This window comes from Halichoerus grypus, chromosome 4 (genome assembly GCF_964656455.1).
Source record: "Halichoerus grypus chromosome 4, mHalGry1.hap1.1, whole genome shotgun sequence".
NCBI classification, from domain to species: Eukaryota; Metazoa; Chordata; class Mammalia; order Carnivora; family Phocidae; genus Halichoerus; species Halichoerus grypus.
In genome coordinates, this window is record NC_135715.1 from 126024050 (window position 1) to 126050119 (window position 26070).

Here is a 26070-nt window from a genome sequence, read left to right on the forward strand (position 1 = left end):
TAAATAGTAAGGAAATTTAATAATTTTTCTTCTGCTCTTATTTCCCATATCATCACCTTACTCCCCCACCACTGCTTTCATTTTCCTTTTGTTCTGTAGCATTTTTCATCTCCTAACATACCATCTACTTTATTTATTGTCTTTACTTATTGTTGTTTGTTCTTCCTGCTAGAATGTGAGTGTCCAGAAGAGCAAAAACATTCCCCCAACCTTGGTGTACTTTTTTTCCCATCTAAACTAGTGCTACATTATAGATGTTCAATAAATTGTCTTTTAATAAATGAATCAGTCTAAGTTTCTTAATGATATAAAATAAGCTCCATGGAGTGCCTGGGTGGCTCAGTGGGTTAAGCATCTGCCTTTGGCTCAGGTCATGATCCCAGGGTCCTGGGATGGAGCCCCACATCGGGCTCCCGGCTCAAAGGGGAGTCTGCTTCTTCTTCTCCCTCTGCTGCTCCCCCAGCTCATGCTCTCTCTCGCTCTCTCTCAAGTAAACAAAATCTTATAAAAAAGTTTAAAAAATAAAATAAGCTCCATTAATGTTGTTTTTCTTTTTCTTTTCTTAAAGATGTTATCTATTTATTTGACAGAGAGAGAGAGAGCACAAGCAGGAGGTGTGGCAGAGGGAGAGGAAAAAAACAGGCTCCCCGCTAAGCAGAGAGCCTGAGGTGGGGCTTGATCCCAGGACCCCAGGATCATGACCAGAGCTGAAGGCAGATGCTTAACCAACTGAGCCACCTAGGCACCCCAATGTTGTTTTTCATTAGCTGGTATGTCTTGTTTTAGAATTTAGCATATAAATAATTTCTATGAGTTAAGTACCCTCTGGCTCTGGAACTGAAGTTTGCTGAGGAGCAGTAAAATTTTACTGACTCTCATGTCCTTGTCTCTCCCATCCCCCACTTACCCCCAACCCCCCTTCTATATAGAGGGAAAGCAAATGAGGTAGCAACAGATAGGAAAGGAAAACATAAATAATTCAGTCTTTATAGTGTACTAGAAAATGTACTGGTTAATTGAATATCTAAATTTATGGTAAGACCAAAGGTCACCAAGATATGGAAGAAATACCATAGGTAGACATAATCATGAAAGCTTAACATGCACCAGAAAACATGTCTGTGTAAGAGAAGTAATGTGATTGGCTAGTTTTAGTCAAAACAATGCATTTTCTTGTCTATTTGTCTAGTTCTTGGTGTGCCGTTTTTCTGCTCTTTAAACAATTTCCTCCTATAGTGTAAATCGTTTTTACTATGTTTTGAAATGCTGTGGTTGGGAGTGGGCAGGGAGGGGAAAATGCATTGTTAAAGAGACTCATTCCACAGCCAAGCTGCCTGGGTTCTAATCTCAGCTTTGCTACTAACTGCACAACTGGGGATAAGTGATACACAATTCTTCACCTTACCTTTCACATGTGTGAAATGGTGATACTAAGAGTATATACCCGATGAGGTTGTTTTGAGGAATGGCCCCTCATAGCACACAGTGCCTTGTTACACAGCGTTCACTCTATAAGTAGCCATTTTTATAGAATAGTGGCGTGTTTTCTGAAACAAAAGTGCATAATTTCAAATTGGTTTTTTATACATTACATTTTCATATAATGATACTGGTCACATAATACTAACAAATTTTCATTACTATTACTTAAAAAAAAGCTCTGGGCTCAAGTGAATTTTTAAATTCCTATACGAGAAAATTTATAATTTGAAATACGAAGTTTAGAGAAAGATGCTGCAGATGGTGGTGTTGAAAGGCCTCTTTGTATCTCATGGTACATTGTACACAGTACTGTACAAGAGGTAAAGCAATTCTACCTTTACCTTTCTGAGTTCTTGGCTGAGACCCTTGTAATAAAAAATAGATTAACAAGAGAATAAACGCAGACGTTTATTGACATATATCCTCATGTATACATGGGAGATACCCAGGGAAAAATGAATAACTCTCAGAGGTGCCTCTAGCTTAGATACTGTCTTCAGCTAAAGAGAAAAGGAAGAAAGGGAGGGGAGGCTAGTTGTGGGGAGGTACCAGGAAAAGCAGTGTAAACAAGTGTGGGATTTTTTTTTTTAAAGATTTTATTTATTTATTTGACAGAGAAAGACACAGCAAGAGAGGGAACAGAAGCAGGGGGAGTGGGAGAGGGAGAAGCAGGCTTCCCGCGGAGCAGGGAGCCCGATGCGGGGCTCCATCCCAGGACGCTGGGATCATGACCTGAGCGGAAGGCAGATGCTTAAGGACTGAGCCACCCAGGTGCCCCTAAACAAGAGTAAGATTTGTTATGCAGATTTAAGTCTGCATCTTCTCTATTTTTGAGGGTCTAAAGTTGTCTCAGAGGAATAATCTTTGTTCTTCCTAGGAGGGAGGGAGGGAGGAGAAGGACACTTTTGTAAATTTATGTCCTGCTTTTAGACAAATACAGGGAGAACAGAGAGATTTTTCTTTTATCTGCTTCTTCTCAATTGCCTTCAATTCAAAATAATCCTTATGCCAAAGTGGCATATTTTGGAATGGCATCTTTTGCTGCCTTTCAGTAGGAATTTCCCTAGGAAGGTCTTTCTCTAAGGAGATACACTGCCAAGAACTGTGAGGGATCTGATATTTTATTCCACTTGTAAGCTAACAGGTAGCCTGCCACAGTTTCATAGAAGTTGACAGATGCATGAAATTCTTCTGTTAGAGACAAAGGGTTTTATTACTCATAGCACCACAGGCAGCGTGACCTTTAGGCTCTCATAGATTCTTCTTGCTCCCAAGTGTCCCCGGGTTGAACTGAGCTTCGAGGCAGGTGCTGCACAAGCAGCCAGGGTTCGGATCAGAATGGAGAAGTCCAAATTTAGGACTGTCATGCTAACAAACCAACCCAAACTTTGCCCTGGAGGGACAGATTATCTTTGTTATCCTGCAACAAATTTCTCTGCCCTTGAGGGAAATACTCTCCCTATCTTTGAAACTATGTGTGTAGAAATGCAAGAGAATCATGGAGACTTGACCCCCAACATACATAAATGCAATACAAATGTAAGACTATTATTATGAAAAAAATGAACAAAAATTCTGACCAGAGATTTAGACTAACACTGTAAATATAAAACACTCAATGCCCTCTGAGCATTTCTCAATTAGAATAAAACCTTGCAACAATTTGTTTTGCTTTGTAGTGCATTATCACTTGATGCTTTAACAGTCATATGTTTTCCCTCTTATCAAGTAGGTTTTATCGTCTCCCTCTATTTATTTATTCTAATAATCTAACCTTATTGCCTAAATTATTTCTTACTGTGTTAGAGGAACTAACACACACTTTCTCAAGAGCGGCTTGTACATTAGCAATCTTCCTTTCTCTCTGCCTCTCCCTGATAAAATTAAGTTTCACAAGGTACAACATGTTCCTTCTCTGTAGTGTAGCTGGGCAATTATTACTCAGCTTTGCAAGGTGGTTTTCCTCTGCTAATAGACAGTTAACCTTTCCCCCCACATCCTTATTTTTAAGAAACATTTTAGCGGTTGTCATATGCTTCAGAGATAATATCATCCTGCTCTTTTTCTTTGTTTTTAAGCTAAAGCTACACCTGCCCTGTTGTTTGGTGTATGTATATGTGCATCCTGTCCTTTTAAAGCCAGAGCTACAACATTCATCTGAGTTCCAGAGAAAAGCAGAACTGTCAATTACTATTACTTAATAAATTAAAGTAACTGTTTAACTTTTCACCAAGTGATAAAAACCAAGCTGTTCCCATCAGTGGATATAATTAGGAGGCACATCCTAAGAGTGAGTCATTGGTAGAGTTGTCAGAAAATATACAGGCTATCCTGTATATTAATGTATAAACAGTGAATAATTTTTTTTACAGTAAGCGTATGTCTCGTGTGATATTTGGGATAAGTACATTTAAAAAAATCATTGTTTATTTGAAAATGGAATTTACCTGGACATCCTGTATTTTTATTTGCTAACTCTGGCAACTCTATTCGCCATTTATCCACCAAACTACAAGTAACCTTTTGGTAAAATTTCGCATCAAGTGGGTTTTAGCTCAGAAGCACTCCCCTTGGGGCAGAGATAAAGCCTTCAAAGTTTTGGTGTTGTGACATCAACACTACGCAAAAATAAATGTGAGTAATGGAAAGTTTTGAAATTCACAGATGTAGATTTAGAAGTCCAGCTCAAAAGAACAGAGGAGTAGACTAAAAGAAGTCATGGACTGGCGGGTTTGCGGGTTCTCGGGAGAAAGGGAACTCCAGCGTGGGAGAGCCTAGCCAAAAAGAGTGAACGTTCCCGGAGCAAAGCCTTCTGTAGTTTAGTGAGGAGAGAGCGCGAGACCTGAGCGAGCCAATAGGAGCCGAACAAAAGGGGGCTGGGTGCGTGAAGCCAATCAGAGATGAGATGGGTGGGACTAGACTCCGGGAAGGAGCGGGCTTCGGCTGCCTGGGCTCCGAAGGGCGGAGCTCAGCCAATCGGAACCGAGAAGGGCGGGGTTGGACTCCGGGAAGGGGCGCTCTCAGGGAAGTAAACCGCATTGCAAGCGCGTCTTTCAGCCTCACCTGCCTCTGCATCTGCCCTGCACCTGCAGCTTCGCCTTTCCCCAGTAGGGCTGACGCTGACTAGAAGGGTGACGGGGGACGCCTGCTCGCGTCGTCATGGCCTACCCGGGATACGGAGGAGCGGTGAGTCCGGGCAGCTTCTCCGCCGCCTCCGCCCCCGCGGGGTGGGGTGCCTCCGCGGGCGGTGCCAGCGTGCGGGGTCCGCCCCCTCCCTCCGCTTGGTTTGACGGGTCTCTGGTACTCCGCGGGTTTGAGGCACCGCGCGGTGTTGGAACCTGGGGCCAGGGTTGAGCAGGGAGCCACAGGTTTTCTGGTCCCTGGGGTCCCTTTAAGCGAGTCCTTGTGAGGCAGGGATGGTGCTGTGATTTTGGAAAATTTCTTCCTGGATTGGAGGAACAAAAGCACCCTTTTCTTGTTCCAGTAATGTTTTGTGGTCCACCCCCACCTTCCTCAGTTTTGCTAGACGTCCTCTTTCTGAATTTTTGGCCACTTCTTGTTTTCTGTCCTTTAAGTTGCTTATGGATAAATTAAGATATGCCACATGTCTCTTAATTTTTACTATTCTACCAAGGACAATCTGTTCTAGACTTTTTTGGGAGGTGGGAAGGATTAGGTTACTCTTTCTTACATAATTGTTTATCCTTAGTCTCCTTTGAGAGTTGGAAGTTTGTAATTTGTGGTTATATACTTTAATTCCTGAAATTGCCTTTTTGGGTCTCTTTTGATGGTCTTTTCTCCTTTTAAAAGAAGCAACTTTGAAAAAAATCCCATCTTTTTTTGTTTTTAATCCATTATATTGTTTTAACATTTACTGTTTACTTGTACTTAATTGCTTCGTAATCTAGTTGTGTATTTCCTGGAGTTTGGAGTGCATTTTTTGGAGCTCCAACACTTCCTCCATACCTTTACCCTTATACATCCAGCCGCACAGCTCTTCAAACTACTGGTAGTATCCGACCTTTTGACTCCTTGCTTCCCCCCCCACCCCCCCGCCACCGCCCAATTTAGAATTCTTTTTTTTTCTTTTTGCTTTCTGGCAGAAATCATCCTTCAAGGATGCAGGTCAAGATTTTTGTTCAATATGGAATAACAAACAATCTTGATACTTCTTTCTCTTCCAGACTCATAAAAATGCTCAGTAAAATGCCTTTCTAAGGTATTAAAAATGTATACCAAGTTCCAAAGTGAGAAAAGTAGAGAGAAGTCATAGCCATAGTAGGAAACAACCATCAGAATACCTGCATTTGAACCATGGTCTCCTTCTTACTAGTTATTTGACCTTAGCCAATTTAGGAAACCTTGTGAAGTTTTAGGTTCTCAATGACAAAAAGGACATAGTAGTTTCATACCTCATAAAGTTTTTGGAAAATCAAAGCACATAATGGAAAGTACTTAGTACCTGGGCTATAAACTCTCAGTAAATATTAGCTGTGTATTATTTTTGTTGGTATTCTTACTGTTTTTCTTATTAGTTTTGAAGACTGTTGTTGGAATTAATCACTTGATTGATCTGTTTATTGGTGTCTTGCTTTTTTAAAAATAAATATTTTCTGATGGAGAGGATGTTTGCATTCTATACAGTTTCCCATGACTAGTTCACAATTTCATTATATTTACCATGTATTCTTCTAAGTATGTATCTGAAGTATACTACTTCTTAGTTTGACTGTAGGTGAAATTTTTTTGCTTTTTGTTTATTTCGGTGATGTTGATGGTAAACACTTAAAAAGTGTGCTTTATGTTCATCTGTTAGATTAAGTTCTCAGAGGCTAGAAAGTTCTTTTTTCTGTTACACTTCTTTTGATGTTGGATAATGTGTTAATGAACTGAATTATGTCCTAATGCAGGACATCTAGCATTTTGTAGCTAACAGCTTTTGTGATAGTGAATTTGGTTGCTTTTAGTATTTCTTTTTATTCTTGCTTTTCAGTGGACTCCTCATAAATATTTTCTTTTAAGCCAATTTTGGTGGATAACAGGTAATATTTGTATTAGTAACCTTATCCTTTTTCACTCTTATAGTTTGGAAATTTTAGTGGTCAGATGCCAGGAATGCAGATGCAAATGGGACAGCCAGTGCCAGGAACAGGGCCAAACCTGCTACGTGGTGGATACCCAGCATATTCTGATAGTTATTCCTCAGCGGGAGACCCCATGTGGACATACTTCACTGCTGTTGCTGGACAGGTGAGATGTTAAATATATGGCACAAACATCAGTTTTTGAAAGGATTGCTGTTTAAAAGAAATGTCAACTCTGCTGCCTTTGGCTCAGGTCATGGTTCTAGGGTCCTGGGATGGAGCCCCACATCGGGCTCCCTGCTTGGCGGGAAGCCTGCTTCTCCCTCTCCCACTCCCCCTGCTTGTGTTCCCTCTCTTGCTGTCTCTCTCTCTGTCAATTAAATAAATAAATAAAATCTTCAAAAAAAATAAATGTCAACTCTATTACTTAGTATGTCATTTTAAATGTATTTGAAATTTATATATTAAACTTATCTAGACTAATTTTTCTCTTGAGATCAGAGATGAGGGTAGTCATAATTATTTTATTTTTTTAATTTTTAAAAAGATTTACTTATTTATTTTAAAAGATTTTATTTATTTATGTGAGAGAGAGAGAGTGCGCATGAGCAGGGCGAGGGGCGGAGGGAAAAGCAGACTCCCCACTGAGCAGGGAGCCCAACGCGGGGCTCTCCATCCTAGGACCCCGAGATCGTGACCTGAGCCGAAGGCAGACACTTAATCGACTGAGCCACCCAGGTGCCCCAATTATTTCATTTTTAGAAGTCTGTTAGTGTGATGCCTGACACATTGTTCATTTCACTAAGACTGGAAACTGTGGTGCATGACGACTGAGCCAAAGAGGATTGGGGAAAAGAGATCTACGTGATCTACATGTTAGTCTCCTTGAAGAAGCTGGGACAGAGTATCAAAAAGGAGATTTTTAAATTGTGAATGGTTCTGGGAGAGACTTGATGGTAAACCAGTCAAGAAAGGGTAAAGACAACAGAGCAGAATGGAGGTTCAAATATCAGACTAGTGAGAAGAGACAGATTCACACTTGAGTCTTAGTCACAGTCCGTATCTCTTCTTTTAGACTCACCAAGAAAAACTTATGGACTAGTTAGAATTTCACAGAACTTTGATAACATTTTTCATTTATTATTCATTCACTTTAGTGTTCACTAGATCCCATATGCTTAGCTAGAAATAGAGGATATACACAGAATTATTATATATGGTGGACACTTTATTTTGGTGACCCCAATTCCATTCACAACCTCTTTTTCCCTTCTGTGGTAGGAGTTGGAAAAACCCTAATACCATCCCGGACGCCTTTGAATCTTGTAAAGGTAGCCGTGTGCCACAGGACTGGCCATTGCGTTGTAGGTGTAATTTCTTTAGGATGCTTTCCTTTCCTAAATGAGAAAAACCTTCCTGGCAACTATTGTCGGCCCTTTTTGCTCCTTAATTCTTCCTGCCTGCAAAGGGAACTTGAGGTATGGAAGTGCGGCAGCGATCTGGGTACCTTGAGTCAACAAGCTTGAGATAAAGGCCTTTGGATGGGATATACAGAAAAATGTAAAGAGAGTGATGGCATTGTGAAGTTGCCATACAGTCCTGTTCTGCCTAGCCTCAGACTTCTTGTATAAAACAATAAACCCTTATTGGTTTAAACCTCTTTGATAGTATTTTCTATTTTTTGCAGCTAAATGCAATGCTGTTACATGATACCATTCTTATCTGCAAAGAACTCTTAAGTAGTGTAATGTGGGGAATAAATCTGTTATCTATAATTGACTATATAATCTATTTTACAAAATTACAACTTAAAACATAGGAACTAGGCATATATATTTAGAGACTTTTATTTGACTTCTGAACTCTTTCAGGCTTACAGTTGTGAACAATAATTTGCATGTTTGTACTATTTGATACTTGCCTTAAATTTTTCATAGTTTTGTGCTTTTGAAGATTTATTTATTTTAGGTGGGGAGAGGGGCAGAGGGAGAAGGAGAGAGAGAGAATCTCAAGCAGTCTTCGCGTTAAGTGCAGAACCTGATGGGGGTGGGGGTGCTTGATCTAATGACCCTGAGATCATGACCTCAGCTGAAACCAACAGTGGCATGCTTAACCGACTGCACCACCCAGGTACCCCTAGTTTTGTGCTTTTGAATAGTAAAACTCCATGAGGACATGGCCCTTGTCATTTTCTCCCTTATCAAGTAAGCACTAGGAATATATTAATTATTCAATAAATGTATTAGATGGTAAATGAAGGGGGGGAAATCGGAGGGGGAGATGACCCATGAGAGACTATGGACTCTGAGAAACAAACTGAGGGTTCTAGAGGGGAGGGGGATGGGGGGATGGGTTAGCCTGGTGATGGGTATTAAGGAGGGCACGTATTGCATGGTGATAGGTATTAAAGAGGGCACCTACTGAATGGAGCACTGGATGTTATACACAAACAGTGAATCATGGAACACTACATCAAAAACTAATGATGTAATGTATGGTGATTAACATAACATAATAAAATAAAAAAAAAAGTAAAATAAAAAAATATATTAGATGGATGCATAAACTGTCTCATCTTCAATGCTTAGTCTAAATATTTAAGCAATTCTTTTGTATGTTGAATTTTGCCTAGCTTTAAGGAATCAGGTGAGTTTACTGAACTCACTTCTGCATCTGTATTTTTTTTTTTTGATGGTCTCATAATTAATGATGTTCTATGAGAAATGTCCAATTAAAGGTTTCTACAGTGTTCCTTTTTATTGGATAACATTTTTTGAACAGTAGTGATTCAATCATCAGTTGATAAGGGGAAATTCTGGTTTGTACCTTTGCAAATACACATACACACACACATGCACACACACACATGCATGTCAGTAATACCAACAACTTTAACTTGAGTGTGCATACTGCTTCTGCTTTTTCACACAGCAGCTCTGTGAGGTAGGCAGGATGGATGTACCCTTTTATTATAAATGAGTAAGTGAAGATTAAGGTTTAATAACTGAACAAAGAGAACTTGAACTTGGGTATCATTTCAAAATCTTGCTGCCTATTAGTTAACCTAACCAATGGCAACTAATTTTTTGTTCATTATCTAACTAATAATTAAAGCTCTTATTCAATTAGAAAATGTAGTTTTCTACCACTAATGCTCTTTTTTTGGTTAGGGTTTATAGAGTTGGTGATTATCATTAGCTCAAACTGCAGTAAGGAGATCCAAAAAGATCACTTAGGTTTTCTACATATAATTTAGGAAGACATTACTTGTTAGTCTGTTAGTCAATTAAGGTAACATGTTTTCATAAAATGTATGAAATATGAGTATGAGGTAGTGTAGTATACTAGGAGAATGCTTTCTGGGGGTAATAACTGTAGAAAAGCTGTTCAGGTTGTTTTTCGGACCCCCAGAATACTGAAAAAGCTCATGTAAAATAGAATTTCACTCATTAATTAGATTTTAGATTTTTTAAATTTAATCGACACTTGAATGCGAGGTTGTAATATTTTCAGCCTTTTGAAATAGTAAATGGACGTGGCCACAAACTGTTAGAAATGACTATAGTTGAATGAAGAACCAGTGGTAATTGTCTTCATTCCACCAGACAACCAACCTGCTTTGTACTATGTACTGTGCTAGGGCTTGGGGATGCAAAGATGAGTGAAACTCAGATCCTGACTTAGAAGAGTTCTGTCTAGTAAGGGAGACAGACACACAGGGAATGATAATGGTACCAGGAAAGAAGTGCTAAAGGTAAACAGGTGAAGATTATGGTAACACTGAGAGAGCATTCTCTGATCTTTATGCTTGTTCTCTTTGCCTAGAACAGCACTGTCCAAAATAAACATAACAAGAGCCACAAACATAAGCCACATATGTAGTTTTGAAGCCTCTGTTAGTACATTTTAAAAAGTAAAAACAAAAAAGTGAAATTAATAATATATTTTATTTAACCCAATATATCAGAAATACTAATATACCAATATGTAATCAATATAAAAGTTATTAATAGGGTGTTGTATATTTTTGTTGTTACTAAGTCTTCGAAATCTGGCATGTATTTTACACTTACAGAACATCTCAGATCAGACTAGCCATGTTTTAGTGCACAGTGGAATATATGGCTAGTGGCCACTATATTGGACAGCTCAGGCCTAGAACACTCTTCCCTCAGATATCTGCATAGCTTGCTCCTTTACTTCCTTCAGATCTTCTTCGAAATTCACTTTATGGATGAATAAGTCAATTCACCCTATAAGGAAATTCACTTATCAGTGATTCAGTTATAGGTGAATTCACTTTATCAGCCTCAGTGAGGCTTTCCTTAACTGTCTGTACAAAGTAGCTTTGGTCCTCATGTCATTCTTCCTTATCTGGTGGTTTTGTGATTGTCCCCACCTTGATTGTGTCCAGAATCCGATTTCATGACAGTTCATGAAATACACCACCTACCTGGCAGTGGTATTGCAGATCCCATCAGCAAATGGGGGGGTAGCTTAGCTTAGCATTTTAGTCCTGCTTTCCTAAGCCTTCCACTTCTCAGAAGTGGTATCATCAGACAACAGTCTATAGTATATTTTGTTTGTTTTGTTTTGCCCCTTGTCCTGAGTAGAATGTCCCATCTCACTTCCTGCTTTCAGGCAGTGAGCCACTTACATTCCCCATGCCTTGTGAAGTCCTCAGAAGCATGCCCTCTGCCCGACTTCACATCTGCCCTCACTCTACTTCCTAGTTTTTGCTTCTATGTGATGTACCCAAACCCAATTTAAGTTTGGAATTTCATATGTATAAATTAGCTTCATACAGTTTGAAAAACAGAAACTATTCAAATAAAGCAATGAGCCTCACATATATTTAGTTAGAGAAATAAATGTCTTTTTCTCTCACAATTATTTTCCTTCTCCATTGCCATAGAAGGTCCCCTAACTTGCTGTTGTATTGCTAAGTGGCTTAAGGTCCAGCTAGGGTAAGGCAAATGAGAGACTCACCTTTAAATTGAAGGGGGCTTAAAAAATTTAATAATTGTGATAAATAATGTTTTAACCCCATATTAAAAAATTAATGCAAAAAATCTATGATGAATAAATACCAATTTTTTAAAAAGATTTATTCATTTTTGAGAGACAGAGAAAGGGAGAGAGAGAAAGTGGGGGGAGGGACAGAGGGAAAGGGAGAGACTCTCAAGCAGATTCCCAGCTGAGTGTGGAACCGCCCTTGGGGCTCAATCCCAGGATCCCGAGATTATGATCGGAAGGGGAAACAAGAGTCCCGTGCTCAACAGACTGAGCCACCCAGGTGCCCCTGCACTGGGACCTTTTGATGAATGTAATGGAAAATGCCCTGAGTTTTATAGCATTTAATTCTGAACTCTGGTAAAATAATAATCTTGGTTTTTCATAGGAAGATTACACATTCAGTTCTGAAGTACAAGACACAGACAGACTGCATTCTACCTTGTAGCAGTGCAAAGCAGCGTGGGGAAGGAAGCATAGACCTTGCAGATAAATAAGCATGTAGAAATTTGATGCATGGAGTTTAAAGCTCTTTTTTTTATTTTGTGGGAGAGAAAACAGTGAGATGTGTTTCTTAGTTTCACTCATTCAAAAGGGTTAACAAAGACTAAAATACTATTTATATTCCTTAACTCAAATTTATAATGACTTTTTCTGGGTCTTTTAAACGTACTACTTTTCAACTTTGCTTCCTCTATAATCTTTGTTCTTTCTCTACGAAAGAATTTCCATACTCTTCAGGGTCCCTTCTTTGTCTTTGAATGTACAGAAAGAATCCAGAGAAAGGTCCTCTATGTGCTAAGTGGACTTTTCTGTGAAATGTTACAAAAGAAGCTCCTGTTATCATCGGACCACATAGGATTGATTTGCTTCATTTTAATTGTATTGGTCAAGGGTTTTAGTAAATTTGAATTGCTCTTTTATAGAAAGTTTTAATTTTGAGCCTGTTTGCACAATGTGTTATTTTTATAAATGAGGAATAAAATTGATGAAGCTTAGTAATTCTCACTAATTTTATTCTCAGGTTTAGTATCATTTTCCCGCTTAATAAAAGTTAAAGAAAGGGACACCTGGGTGGCTCAGTCGGTTAAGCGTCTGCCTTCAGCTCAGGTCGTGATTCCCAGGGTCCTGGGATCGAGTCCCACATCGGGCTCCTTACTCAGCAGGGAGCCTGCTTCTCCCTCTGCCTGCTGCTCCCCCTGCTTGTGCTCTCTGTCTCTTTCTCTCTCTCTCTGACAAATAAATCCTTGCTCTGTGGGGAGCCTGCTTCTCCCTCTCCTCCCCACTTGTGCTCTCTCTCACTATCTCTGTCTCTCTGTCTCTCTCAAATAAATAAATAAAATCTAAAAAAAAAAAAATCTTCAAAAAAAAAGAAAGTTAAAGAAAGAGGCAATTTATAAACATGTTATATTTAGTGTAGTGAAGATAGGAGACCTTTTTAAATTAAAAAAGAGAAAAGTCATTTCCTTCTTTTGCTTCTGTTTTAATAATTTGTAAAAGAGTGTTTTCAAAATTTACTCTGCAGTAACTGACAGTGACTTGGCATCTGTGCCATCATTTCAGTGAGATACCATTGACAGTGGCAGCTGAGGACTTCATTGGTTGTTTTGTTTGTTTTGTTTTGTTTCCTGATGATTTCTTAGATCATGTTAGAAGTGTGTGCGTAGTTTTTCAAAGTCTTGAAACATAATAATAATGGTTTGATATAATAGGAAAGTAGGTAATTGTTTAAATAAAAGTTCCTTCTAAAGTCTTTATCATTGGTGGAAAAGTTGCTAACCTACTTTTAATTCTAAACATATGGCTAATTTTTTTAAAGTAATTTTCTTAGTCTAGAATTTATTGAAGTTTTGTAATCAAATCCCGGAACTATGCATGGCAGAGAAAGGAGCACTTAGATACTCTCTGTAGGCACATGGATGATCCAATGGAAAGAATTTAATTTTTTTAATTCCTGAGAGAACCACTGGAATTTTTGTTATAAGGAATTCCTTGTTAAAGATTCATTAGAATATGAGTATTTATAATACTTCTTGGAAGTTGGTTGTAAAAATTTTCTTTATTTCCCAGGTCTCTTACAAAAATGAACTCTTACAAAGTTCCTGTTTTAAATTTGCTTCCCTGATCCTATATCAGAGCTGTTGTTTTGCATTTGTGACAGTATTTATGATGCTTCCAAGTAATTTACTCTGTATATTTTTGTAGAAAATAGGATGAGGTACTGAAACATAATGAGAATATTCAACCTGTTTCACTTCCATTGTGATTTCTTGTTTGCGTTAAAAAATTTTTATTTCCCATAATAAGTTCAAACAAGAATGTTTGGGAAATAATCAGAAGAATAGCAACAAGATGCAGGATGACTCCAAAATTTTGCTGGGGGTAATGGGGGGAGTGGGGGGGAAGTTATTCTCTCCTTCCAGTTACAGCTTCATATCCCATGAGAAGGGCATTAGGGGAACATTTTTGAGATTTTTCTGAACACATTTTGGTCATTTTTCCATTTTAAGTAGAGGTACAATGATTCTCACAAGATAATATTTTGACCTATTATAGGTCAGAATGATTATGCTGTTTCTCAGAAGTAGAAAAAATAAATTATACTTGAAGTGCTTAAATATTAATAGAATATAAGTTGATTATGAAAAAATTATTTTCTATGCTGTTTTGTAATATGCCTTTGCTGTCAGTAATTACCTCTATAATTTTGTAGTTGATTGTAGAGTAATGTTTTAAAGAATGCGTATTTATTGATTGGCCTAAAACAGCCAATTAGCATATTAATATGATTTGATATAATTGTGCATTGAATCTGATTATAATTATTTTTTGACAGGATGGTGAAGTGGATGCTGAGGAACTTCAGAAATGTTTGACACAGTCTGGAATTAATGGAACTTATTCTCGTGAGATCATTCCCCCCCCCCCCTTTTAAAATACTTTTTAAAATCTTTTTATCACAGTTGTATATGCACATAATTTAAAGAGTCAAATAGTTATGCAAAGCTTATTGTGAAAATAATTGTTCCTTGTGCATAATTATCTCCCTGATATTAACCACTCTTAGAGGAAATCTCATTCAGCTTTTGCAGCTGATTCTTTTGAAATTTGCCTCCAGATCTCAAAATAGCATCCTGTTATCACTATAGATTTTCAGTTTTAATGATTAACAATTGATATCCAGCTATGGAAGATGAGAATTAACTCTCTTGGAACTTGAAACTCACTCTTGTCCCAGTACTCCACACTGGAATGCTTCCCAATCTTACTCCATCCAATATAGCTGTATAGTAATTTTTGTTAGGTCAGTAATCAGTACTTGCCTTATTGTTATTTTCTAAATGTTCTTTTTCTGTCTTGTGATAATGTATGATTAATTTCCCTTTTTATATACTGTTTTACTTTTTCTGAAATTAATCATCATTCTGGAGCTTTTTATTGTGGTCTACTTTCTATGCATAGCTGCAAACCTATCATTCCTTCACCATCATTCTGGAACTGACTTTCCATGCCCTTTTGAGTTGGATCTCCCTTTTATTTCATCTCTAGTCATTTTAAAAAATACAATAAAATATAAAAGTAACTAGCTTCTCAGTAAGAGAGTGCATGGGAGGAAAGTCTTTTTAGACTTTATCTGAAAATGCTTTCATTCTGTCCACAGAATTAAGTGACCAGGTGTGGAACTCTGCATTACAGATCATTTTCATTTAGAATTTTAAAGACATTGCTCCATTGTTTCTAGCATCCACTGTTACTTTATCTTCTGTTTCCTGCCAGTATGTCAGTTTTTTCACTGTGGAGGCTTGTGAGATCTTCTCTTCTTGCCAGGTTTGGAATTTCATAATGATGTGCCTGGTTGTGTTGTGTGGGAACTCAGTGGGCATTCCCAGACTGGGAATTCATTTGCTTTAGTTCTGAGACATTTTCTTTAGTGATGTTTTCTCAATTTTTGCTTCTGGAATGTCTGTCATTTAGACTGGTCGCTTTTCTTAATATTTTTTTCTCCTATCTCTGGTTTTCCTCTGTGGGGAGATTTCCTCAGCTTTATTTTTTGAATCTTCTATTGAGTTTTTTTTTTTTTTTATCTGCTATCATGTTCTTAAAATGCAAGAGCTTCTCTTCCTTTTTCATGTATGTGATGTCTTCCCTATCTCTCTGAAACTGTATTTTTGTATTTGTTGTTAATGCATTTTTCAGAGTTTTTTCTTCTTTCACCAACTGTGTTTCCTCCAAGTTTTTTTCCAGTTTGTTTCATTGTCTTTCATGTTAGATGGCTTTTCTCAGGTGTCTGATGATCCTTGGTTGCACATATTGAACTGAAATGCAGGTGAGAAGCTCTGAGGTCATGGTTTGGTATTGACTGTAGACTTCCACGTCTGGTGGTTTGGCGGGGCAGTTTGTTATGCAACAGTATGTTTAGAGATTTCCTTTTGGGCTGGTTGTCTGGTAGGAAAGGAGGAGGGAAGACTCAGCAGGGTTCTCAGTCTTTGATAAACTGTCACTTAAATGCCTTATTTTTACCAGATAGCCTGGGGTTAGGGTTCCCGTATGTGCCTGGTATCCTGCAGTTCCCAGACCTCTCCAGAGAATAAAACCCCAGACTTCTGGTGGGGTGAGAATTGACATGGCAGCCATCTACCAATTTGAGGCAAGGAGGGTTGGGGGCTCTAAATACTCTTTAAATAGATATTCAATTGGTCCTCCTGGTTTTATCTCTATCTTAACACTTGCTTTCTGAAAATACTGCCAATTTTTAAATGTTTGGGGTCTTCTCTAGGATAATTAGGCTGGTTCTCAGCTTTTCTTATCATGTGTTTGGGAAGCCAGTTTCTCAGATCTAGGGTTAAGATTAGGGTGAGAGCTAGGGTCAGGGTTAGGGTTAGGTAGGGTATGTGCCTGGTATTCTACCGTTCAGAGACCTCTCCAGATGGTTACGGTTAGGGTTAGTGTTAGGGTGAGGGTTTGGGTTCGAGGTTAGGTGTTAGGGGATTGGATTTAGGGGTTTGGGTATGTCCCTAATATCCTGCAGTTCAGAGACCTCTCCAGAGTATAAATTCCCAGGTTTTGCTGAGGTTAGAATAAATATTGCAGACATCTCTGGATCTGAGGCAAAGAGGGGATTTGGTGCTCTAAATGCTCCCTAAATAGATATTCAGCTGGTCTGTTTTTATCTCTACCTTCATACCCATTTTCAGAAATACTACCAATTCTTAAATGTTCGGGATCTTCTCACGGAGAAGTAGGCTGCTTTTCGGCTTTCTTATTGTGTATTCAAAAGCCACTTTCTCAGATCTAGGGTTAGAGTTAGGGTAGGAGTCAGGATTAGTGTTAGTGTTAGGTTTAGGGGTTGTAGGTTACTGGTTAGTGGTTAAGATTAGGGTTAGGATTAGGGTTAGTGTTAGGTTATGTGTCTGGTGTCCTGCAGTTCAGAGACCTCTCCAGAGAGTTAGTGTTAGGGTTAATGTTAGGGCGAATGTTAGTATCAGGGTTAGAGGTTAGGGGGGACTGGTTATTGGTTAGTGGTTAGGGCTTTGGATATGTGCCTGGTATCCTGAAATTCGAAGAATTCTCCAGACACTAAATCCCTAGATTTTTGCTGGTGTGAGATTAGACATGGCATCCATCTATGGAGCTGAGGCAAGGAGGGAATTTGGGGCTCTAAATCCTCTTTAAATGGGTATTCAGTTGGTCGTTCTATTTTTCTCTCTACCTGCACACCCATTCTCACATATAATACTAATTCTTATGTTTGGTTCTTCTCCTGGATAATCAGGCTCCTTTTCAGTTTTTCTTATTGGGTGTTCATCAAGCCACTATCTCAGATCTAGGTTAGTTAACTTCCATCCATCCTACTTTTCCAAGTTACATAATTCTTTTCTTCTGTTTTCTGTCTCATGTTTTTTTCTAATGGTTTATGACTTTAGAAAATTTAGTTCTTTGCCCATTCTAATAGGGTATTGGGGGAAATGAAAATCTATTAACTTTCCTGAAAATTCTTCTCTATTCTTTATCAAAAATATTTCATCTTATATACACGTATACTCAGTCCTATTTTGTGATTGAAGATATGCTTATTTGAAGACTCAGTGTTTGCCATTTGTTATCATATGTTCAGGTTTTCCCATGTAATGGATGTGTGCCATGTTAACTTGAAAGCAAAACATATCATTTGCTTGACAAAATGATGGAATGCCATCCAGAGAGTCCTCGTGGTAACTTTGCCACCCTCCTTCTTCCCACTTGAGTAGTATTTGTATGAAGGAGCATTGGGCTCCAATCCTGACTCTTCCACTTATTAGCTCTATGAACTTGGGAAACTTTATTATACTGGGCTTCCGTTTCTTCATTTGTAAAATTGGGACTTACAGTACTTTTGTATGTTTATGTGAAATCACCAAATCATACTACTTGGCTCATAGTGAATGCTTATTGAGTGTCTGTTGAATTGTCAGTCTGAAAATATTCTAACCACCTATTCTCACATTGACACTGTATAAAGAAAATCAGCTATTTTAACTTGTAGAATGTTTTATGATTTTTTTCTTAATAGGTTTAAAATTTAGCTGAAATGTTTTTTATTTATAAAAATTTCAAATAGCAAAATTAGATAACTTAATTTTAAGCATTTTTATTTATTTATTCATTCATTTTAAGGAGCTACTAACAAGAACTTTGTAAGCTTTAGTAATTGTGCTGACATAGTATCTCTTTTATCAGGGCTGATATAATTGGTCTTGAGGTAAATCAGCTTACCAGTTCAATGCAATTGTGATGAGGATTAGAAAAATTAAATTCTACCTAGTGAGTCTTCAGTTATAGTTCTATAGGTATGAAAGTGGTAATATTTCTTATAAGCCAAGATTTTAATATAGTTTATATTTACTTTTTTCTTCCTGCCTTTTCTTTCCCCCAAGGGAAAATAGCTGCTTCAGATCAGAAGCTCATATTTTTCTTACTTGATTGATTGTAGTAAACTAGCAAATGATTTACCTATATCTAGGTTCATCTTACTTTACTCTGTAGTCTGTTCAGTGTAAGTGACTGTTTCTGGATTGGAAATTTTAGAATTGCCCCTCTGCTCCTTAAAATTCCTCAGTGACTTCCTTTGGTCTAAATCTTTAGGGTGGCATTCAAGACTTTTATGATCTGGCCCTCATCTGCCTTTCAGATGTAATCATAGGCCAGTCCTTCACCCCAAGCTTTAATCAAATCTCTAACTCCTTCAAGTTTTGTGATCTCAGTATATGTCAGACTTCTACTTAAAACCTACTTATCATTTGTGTTAGGAAAACTGAAGCTCTCCTTTCCCCTGTGACAGTAATTTTTAGTTATCCCCAAATCCCCTGACTAGATGTGAGTAGCTTGAAGTAGTAGTGATTTTTATTTTTATCTTTTTTTTTTCACTATGGATGCCTAACATTTAAAGTTTGTTGATAAGGGGTGATTGTGCTATAAACATTTTGTTTTATGAAATAGAAATTGTCATAATTTTACATAGATAAAATTGGGCAGACTCCGATTCAAATAATAAATATGTTTTATAGCCTTCAGTTTGGAAACCTGCAGAATTATGATCGCCATGTTGGATGTATCCTTGAATAAAAATAGGAAATACTAGAATATAGAATAATTGCTTTCTGAATATAACCAAGCAATTGTTGGCTATAAATGGCCCTAAGGTAAATTGGAGACTTTAAAAATACTTTGTAAGATCCTGTTTGAATTCCATACTTTTCCATTTTTACGCAGGAATCTATTCATATGCTAAATCTGGCTAACTTGCAGAAGCATACTAGCAATTTTTTAGTCAGTGATTTACAGTTTTGAGTCAAGTAAATTCTCTTTGGTATCAAAACTTATTTTTATTAATAAAACCATCAGAGAGATTACACAGGAAAAATGGGATTTAATGAATTCAAAGAACTTTGGGCAGCTCTTAATGCCTGGAAGCAAAACTTCATAACTATTGATCAAGACCACAGTGGCACAGTGGAACATCATGAATTGAATCAAGCCATTGCTGCTATGGGTAAGAATATTAAAATTCTTTAGAATCTATCCAGATCATCTTTGTTCTTTGATGAGATGAATCTCAATTGTTAAAATTTGTTAAGGAATATATTATTTCACCAGTTGTTGCCCAATTTAATTTCAAGATTGTAGATAAATTCTGAGTGAAGACCTTTAACAAAACCATTTTATCTATGATTTTTCCAAAAAATGATCTTTTATACGTTCTGGTTGATAAAATAATTTCTGAATTTCCTCTGTTGAGTATATTAAAATGTATTCCCCTAATTGTTGGTACTCACGATTTACATTATATCTTTTGTAACTGGTAAGATCTCTAATATTTATTTATTTAGTTATTTAGCTATTTATTTTTACCAAATTTTTTGAAATATAATTAATATGCAGTGTTATATTAGTTTCAGATGTACAACACTTCTATACATATCTATATCAGGTGTTCAGCCATTCTATATATTACTCAGTGTCCACCACAAGTATATTCACCATCTGTCATCATACACTGTATATTATGACCTTATTGGCTGTATTCCGTATGCTGTATTTTTCATCCTTGTGGCTTAATTTTTTTTTAATTTTAATTTTTTAAAAATATTTTATTTATTTATTTGAGAGAGAGACACAGAGAGAGAGAGCATGAGCAGGGTGGGGAGCACCAGATGGAGAGGGAGAAGCAGGCTCCCCGCCAAGCACAGAGCCTGAGATGGGACTTGATCCCAGGACCCTGGGATCATGACCCAAGCTGAAGGCAGATGCTTAACCAACTGAGCCACCCAGGTGCCCTGACTTAATTATTTTTTAACTGGAAGTTTATACTTCTTAATCTCCCCTCTGGAAACCATCAGTTTGTTCTCTGTATTTAAGAATCTTTTTTTTTGTTTGTCCCTTTTTTCTTTGTTTGTTTTGTTTCTTAAATTCCATATATGAGTGAAATCATATGTCTTTCTCTGACTTATTTCACTTAGCATAATACCTTATATAGGTGCATCCATGTTTTTGCAAATGGCAAAAAATCTCATTTTTTTCATGGCTGAGTAATATTTCATTGTATATATATACACCACATCTTTTTTATCCGTTTATCTGTTGATGGACACTTCGGTTGCTTCCATAATTTGGCTATTGTAAATAGTGCTGTAGTAAACAAAGGACTCCATATATCTTTTTGAGTTAGTGTCGTCTTTTCTTTGGGTAAATATCCAGTAATGGAATTACTGGATCATAGGGTAATTCTATTTTTAATTTTTTGAGGGACCTCTATACTGTTTCCACAGTGTCTGCACCAGTTTACATTCCTGCCAACACTGCAGGAAGTTTTTTTCTCCACATCCTCACCAATAATTGTTAGTCCTTGTCTTTTTGATTCTAGCTATTCTAACAGATGTAAGGGGGGTCTCTTATTGTGGTTTTGATTTGAATTTCTCTCATGGTGAGTGATGTTGAGCATATTTTTGTGTGTCTTTTGGCCATCTGCTTGTCTTCTTTGGAAATATGTCTATTTGGGTCCTCTGCCCATATTTAATTGGATTATTTGGAGTTTTTGGTGTTGAAGATGTTAACTAGACTTATTGTAGTAATCATTTTGCAATATATACAACTATGGAATCATTATATCATACATCTGAAACTAATATAATTTTATATGCCAATTATACCTCAATGAAAAATTAAAAAGAAAAAAAGGAAATACAGAATTTGAATGATAGCAAAGATCACTAATAATCTTTGCTTTGATATTCTTTAAAGAACTATAAAATTACGAAATTGAAATATTGAAGCATTAAAATCTACAAAATACTCTAGACATTATTTAAAAATCAAAATATATTTTAAAAACACAAAAAGATCATTATTTGTTTTCTTAGCTTTGACTTTATTACAAAGCTAGAATTGTGATATTTATGTACCACTTAACCACCTTATTACTTTATTAGTAATAAAGCCTTTGATAAAGTTCAATGTGAATATACTTTGTTTCTAGCATATATTTTTATGGAATGAATTTTGGAAATTTATTTTATGATTATTTTTAAAGAAAATGCAATGTTGTGGTGCTCTTACGGTGTTTGGTTTTAGAAGTTTTAAAGTATAAATTCCTTTTTCTAGGTTATAGGTTGAGTCCTCAAACATTAACTGCTATTGTTAAACGGTACAGTAAGAATGGCCGAATCTTCTTTGATGATTATGTTGCTTGCTGTGTGAAGCTTCGAGCATTGACAGGTATTGATCATTTAAAAATGGGTGCAGTATTATGTAGCTATGTTTCTGAATAGTATCTCTCATTTTCTTCAACAAGTTTGTAATAGTATGTATTTTTCACCTTTATTCACTGTTAAATCTAATCAGTTTTAAGGCTTTAAAAATTTAGTAATATGAATAGTGAAAAATTGTTATAGCTCAGTTTTGGAAAGTTTTCTTCATGTCTCAGTTGCCCAAGTTATGAAATCACTTGATTTGATAGAGAATGAAGAGAGAGAGAGGGAAGAAGGCAGTGAAGTAGGAGAACCATAGGCTTGTCTCTTCCCACGAACACAGCTAGATAACTGTCAAATCATCCTAAATACCCCAAAAACTGACCTGGAGATTGACAGAACAAACTCCACAACTAAAGGGAGAGAAGAGGCTCCGTTGAAGAAGGTAGGAAGAGCAGAGATGTAGATTAGGGGAGAAATGGATCACGGGTGCTGCAGAGAGGAGGAAGCCGTGGTCATGGAGAAGGGCAAGAGAGAAAGGAACACCCAGGAATGCAAAGAACATTTCCCCAAAGCCATTGGCTTGGAAAATGGGAGGGGCTGAGTTTTGTGAATTCTTGCAGTCAGTGGGGCTTAAAACCTGGACTTTTAAAGGTTAGGGTGCTTGGCTAGGGTAGAGCCCAGAGGGCACTGTGCTTCTCCTGGAGAGAAGGCAGGCAAACAACCAGGGGGCAGATAGCATGGAAATAATGATCTGAGGAATGCTTGGAGCACACGGGAGCGTATTCGCTCTTCTTAGAGCATGTCCCTGAGAGGCAGCCTTTAGGGAGACACCTTTCCAGGAACAAAGGAGCTGGCTGATGTCATTTCCCTCTCCCGCCCCTTAGCATAAACACAGAGCCACCTGCCGGAAGCAGTGCAACACTGACACTGGCTGTCTAACTTGTTTATACCAAACCTCACACCCCCGCACTCTGGCGGGACTGCCCTTCTCAGTCAAGCTTGCCTTAGTCTCAGTGTGGTGGGCTCTTCCCCCAAAGACCAGCACAAGCCCCTGCCCACACCGTGTCTCCCAACCAGAGAATTCTGCCGGGCCTCAGTTCTGGTGCAAGTGGTGTTAGGTCTGATTTCAGAAGCAGACCAGAGCACACGTAGTTAAAACTGGCCACAGTCTGGCCAAGGACCGAACATTGCCCACAGCAGATAAGTGGAGCCTCTGAAAACACCTAGCCTGAAGGACAGAGCAGCCAAAAGACAAGAGCAGAGCACATGGAGCACACACCAGAGACACTCCCTGAAGTGCCAGGCCCTGGGCACTACGTGATGACCTCTTCTTCATAAAGCAGTTACTTTCAGGAGCAAGTGACATAACTGGCTTTTCGAACACATAGAAGAAAGCAGAGACTTAGACAAAATGCCGAGATGGAGGAAGTTATCTGAAATGAAAGAACAGGATAAGGCCACGGCCAGAGATCCCAGCAAAACAGATATAAGTAACATGCCTGATGGAGAATTTAAAGCAACAATCATAAGGATACTCACTAGGCTTGAGAAAATAGAAGACATCAGTGAGACCCTTACCACAGAGGTAAAAAAGCTAAGAAAGAATCAACCAGAGATGAAGAATGCAGTAAATGAGATTGGAAACAGGCTTGATGCAATGAGCAGCAGGCTGGAAGAAGGAATGAATTAGTGACCTAGAAGACAAAATAATGGAAAATAATGAAGCTCAACAAAAGAGAGAAAGAAAAATTATGGAATATGAGAATAGACTTAGGGAACTCAGTGATTCCATCAAACAATAACATTTGTAATAGAGGCATCCCAGAAGAAGAAGAGAGAGAAAAGGGGGCAGAAAATTTATTTGGGGAGAAAAAAAAGAAGCTGAAAACTTTCCTAATCTGGGGAAGGAAACAAACATCCAGATCCAGGAGGCACAAAGAACTCCCTTCAAAATCAACAAAAGCAGGCCATACCAAGACATAGTGTAATTAAATTTGCAAAATATAAGTGATAGAGGAAAAAAATCTTAAAAAAAAAAAGTCCTTAACTTAGAAGAGAGGACCCAAAGATTAGCTGGAGATTTATCAGCAGAAACTTGGCAGGCCAGAAGAGAGTGGCATGATTTATTCAAGGTACTGAATGGGAAAAATCTGTAGCCAAGAATATTGTATTCAGCAAGGCTTTCATTCAGAATAGAAGGAGTTTCCCAGACAAAAAAAACTAAAGGAGTCTGTGACCACTAAACCAGCCCTGCAAGAATATTAAAGGGGACTCTTTGAGTGCAATGGAGAGACCAAAAGTGACAAAGACAAGAAAGGATCAGAGAAAATTTCCAGAAACAATGACAAAACAAGTAATAAAATGGCACTAAATCCATATCTATCAGTAATTATTTTGAATGTAAGTGGACTAAATGCTCCAATCAAAAGACATAGGGTGTCAGAATGAATAAAAAAATAAGACCCATCTATATGCTGCTTACAAGAGACTCATTTTAGACCTAAAGACAGCTGCAGATTGAAATTAAGGGGATGGAGAAATATTTATCACACAAATGGATGTCAAAAGAAAGGCAGAGTAGCAATACTTTCTATCAGGCAAACTAGACTTTAAAGCAAAGACTGTAACAAGAGATGAAGAAGGGCACTATATCATAATAAAAGGGACAATTCAATAAGATCTATCAGTTGTAAATATTTATGTACCAAATGAGAGTACCCAAATATATAAAACAATAACAAACATAAAGGAACTAATTGATAATAATACAATAATAGCAGGGGACTTTAATGCCCCGCTTACATCAATGGACAGTTCATCTAAACAGAAAATAAACAAGGAAACAATGTCTTTGAATGACACACTGGACCAGATGACTTAACAGATATATTCAAGACATTCCATCCTAAAACAGCATAATACGCATTCTTTTCACTTGCCTATGGAACATTCTCCAGAATAGATCACATATTAGGTCACAAATCAGGCCTCAACAAATACCAAAAGATTGAAATCTTACCATACATCTTTTCTAACCACAACACTATGAAACTAGAAGTCAACCACAAGACAAAATTTGGAAAGACCATAAATACGTGGAAGTTAAACAACATCGTACTAAACATGGGTCAACCAGGAAATAAAATAAGAAATGAAAAAATACAGGGACACAAATGAAAATTTAAACACAATGGTCCAAAACCTTTGGGATGCAGAAATGTGGTCCTAAACAGGAAGTATATGACAATACCAGCCTACCTCAAGAAGCAAGAAAAATCTCAGATAAACAACCTAATTTTATACCTAAAGGAGCTAGAAGGAGAACAAAACAAAAACAAAAAGACAACAAAAGGAACCTAAAGCCAGGAGAAGGAAGGAAATAATAAAGATTAGAGCAGAAATAAATGATATAGAAACTAAAACATCAAAAAACAGATCAATGAAGTCAGGACCTCATTCTTTGAAAACATTAATAAAATTGATAAGCCTCTAGCCAGACTTAACAAAAAGAAGAGAAAGGACCCAAATAAATCACAAATGAGAGAGAAGAAATAACGACCAACACCACAAAAATGCAATTAGAAGATTATGAAAAATTATATGTCAACAAATTAGACAACCTGGAAGAAATGGACAAATTCCTAGACACATATAAGCTACTAAAACTGAAACAGGAAGAAATAGAACACTTGAATAGACTGATAACCAGCAAAGAAATTGAATCTGTAATCAAAAAAGGCCCAATAAACATAAGTCTAGGGTCAGATGGTTCCTAGGCGAATTCCACTAAATTTATTTATTTTATTTTTTTTAAAGATTTTATTTATTTATTAGAGAGAGAGCGCACATGAGATGAGGGAGGGTCAGAGGGAGAAGCAGACTCCCTGCTGAGCAGGGAGCCCGATGTGGGACTCTATCCCGGGACTCCAGGATCATGACCTGAGCTGAAGGCAGTCACTTAACCAACTGAGCCACCCAGGCGCCCCAGAATTCCACCAAGTTTAAAGAAGAGTTAAAACCTTTTCTTCTCAAACTATTCCAAAAAATAGAAAAGGAAGGAGAACTTTTAAACTTATTTTATGAGGCCAGTAATACCCTAATACCAAAACCAGATAAAGATTTCTCTAAAAAAAGAGAACTACAGGTGATATCTCTGATGAACATGGACACAAAAATTCTCCATAAAATACTAGCAAACCGAATCCAATAGCACATTAAAAGAATTATTCACTATGATCAAGTGGGATTTATTCCTGGGTTGCAAG

The 26070-nt window shown here is 37.5% G+C and overlaps 1 protein-coding gene across 3 annotated transcripts in view; it reads left to right on the forward strand.

Moving 5' to 3' along the window:
- Positions 1-4478: 4478 nt before the first annotated feature.
- Positions 4479-26070, forward strand: part of GCA (grancalcin) — a 29597-nt gene continuing 8005 nt past the window's right edge. For 2 of the 3 annotated variants that reach the window (XM_036068795.2, XM_078070900.1), the window contains exons 1-6: positions 4479-4668; positions 6568-6732; positions 14416-14485; positions 19124-19167; positions 19461-19608; positions 21717-21830. In XM_036068795.2, the coding sequence (XP_035924688.1) occupies positions 4642-4668; positions 6568-6732; positions 14416-14485; positions 19124-19167; positions 19461-19608; positions 21717-21830 (568 nt within the window). In that variant the 5' untranslated portion in view covers positions 4479-4641. The remainder of the gene's footprint in view (positions 4669-6567; positions 6733-14415; positions 14486-19123; positions 19168-19460; positions 19609-21716; positions 21831-26070) is intronic. The other variant, XM_036068799.2, reaches the window with a different exon arrangement.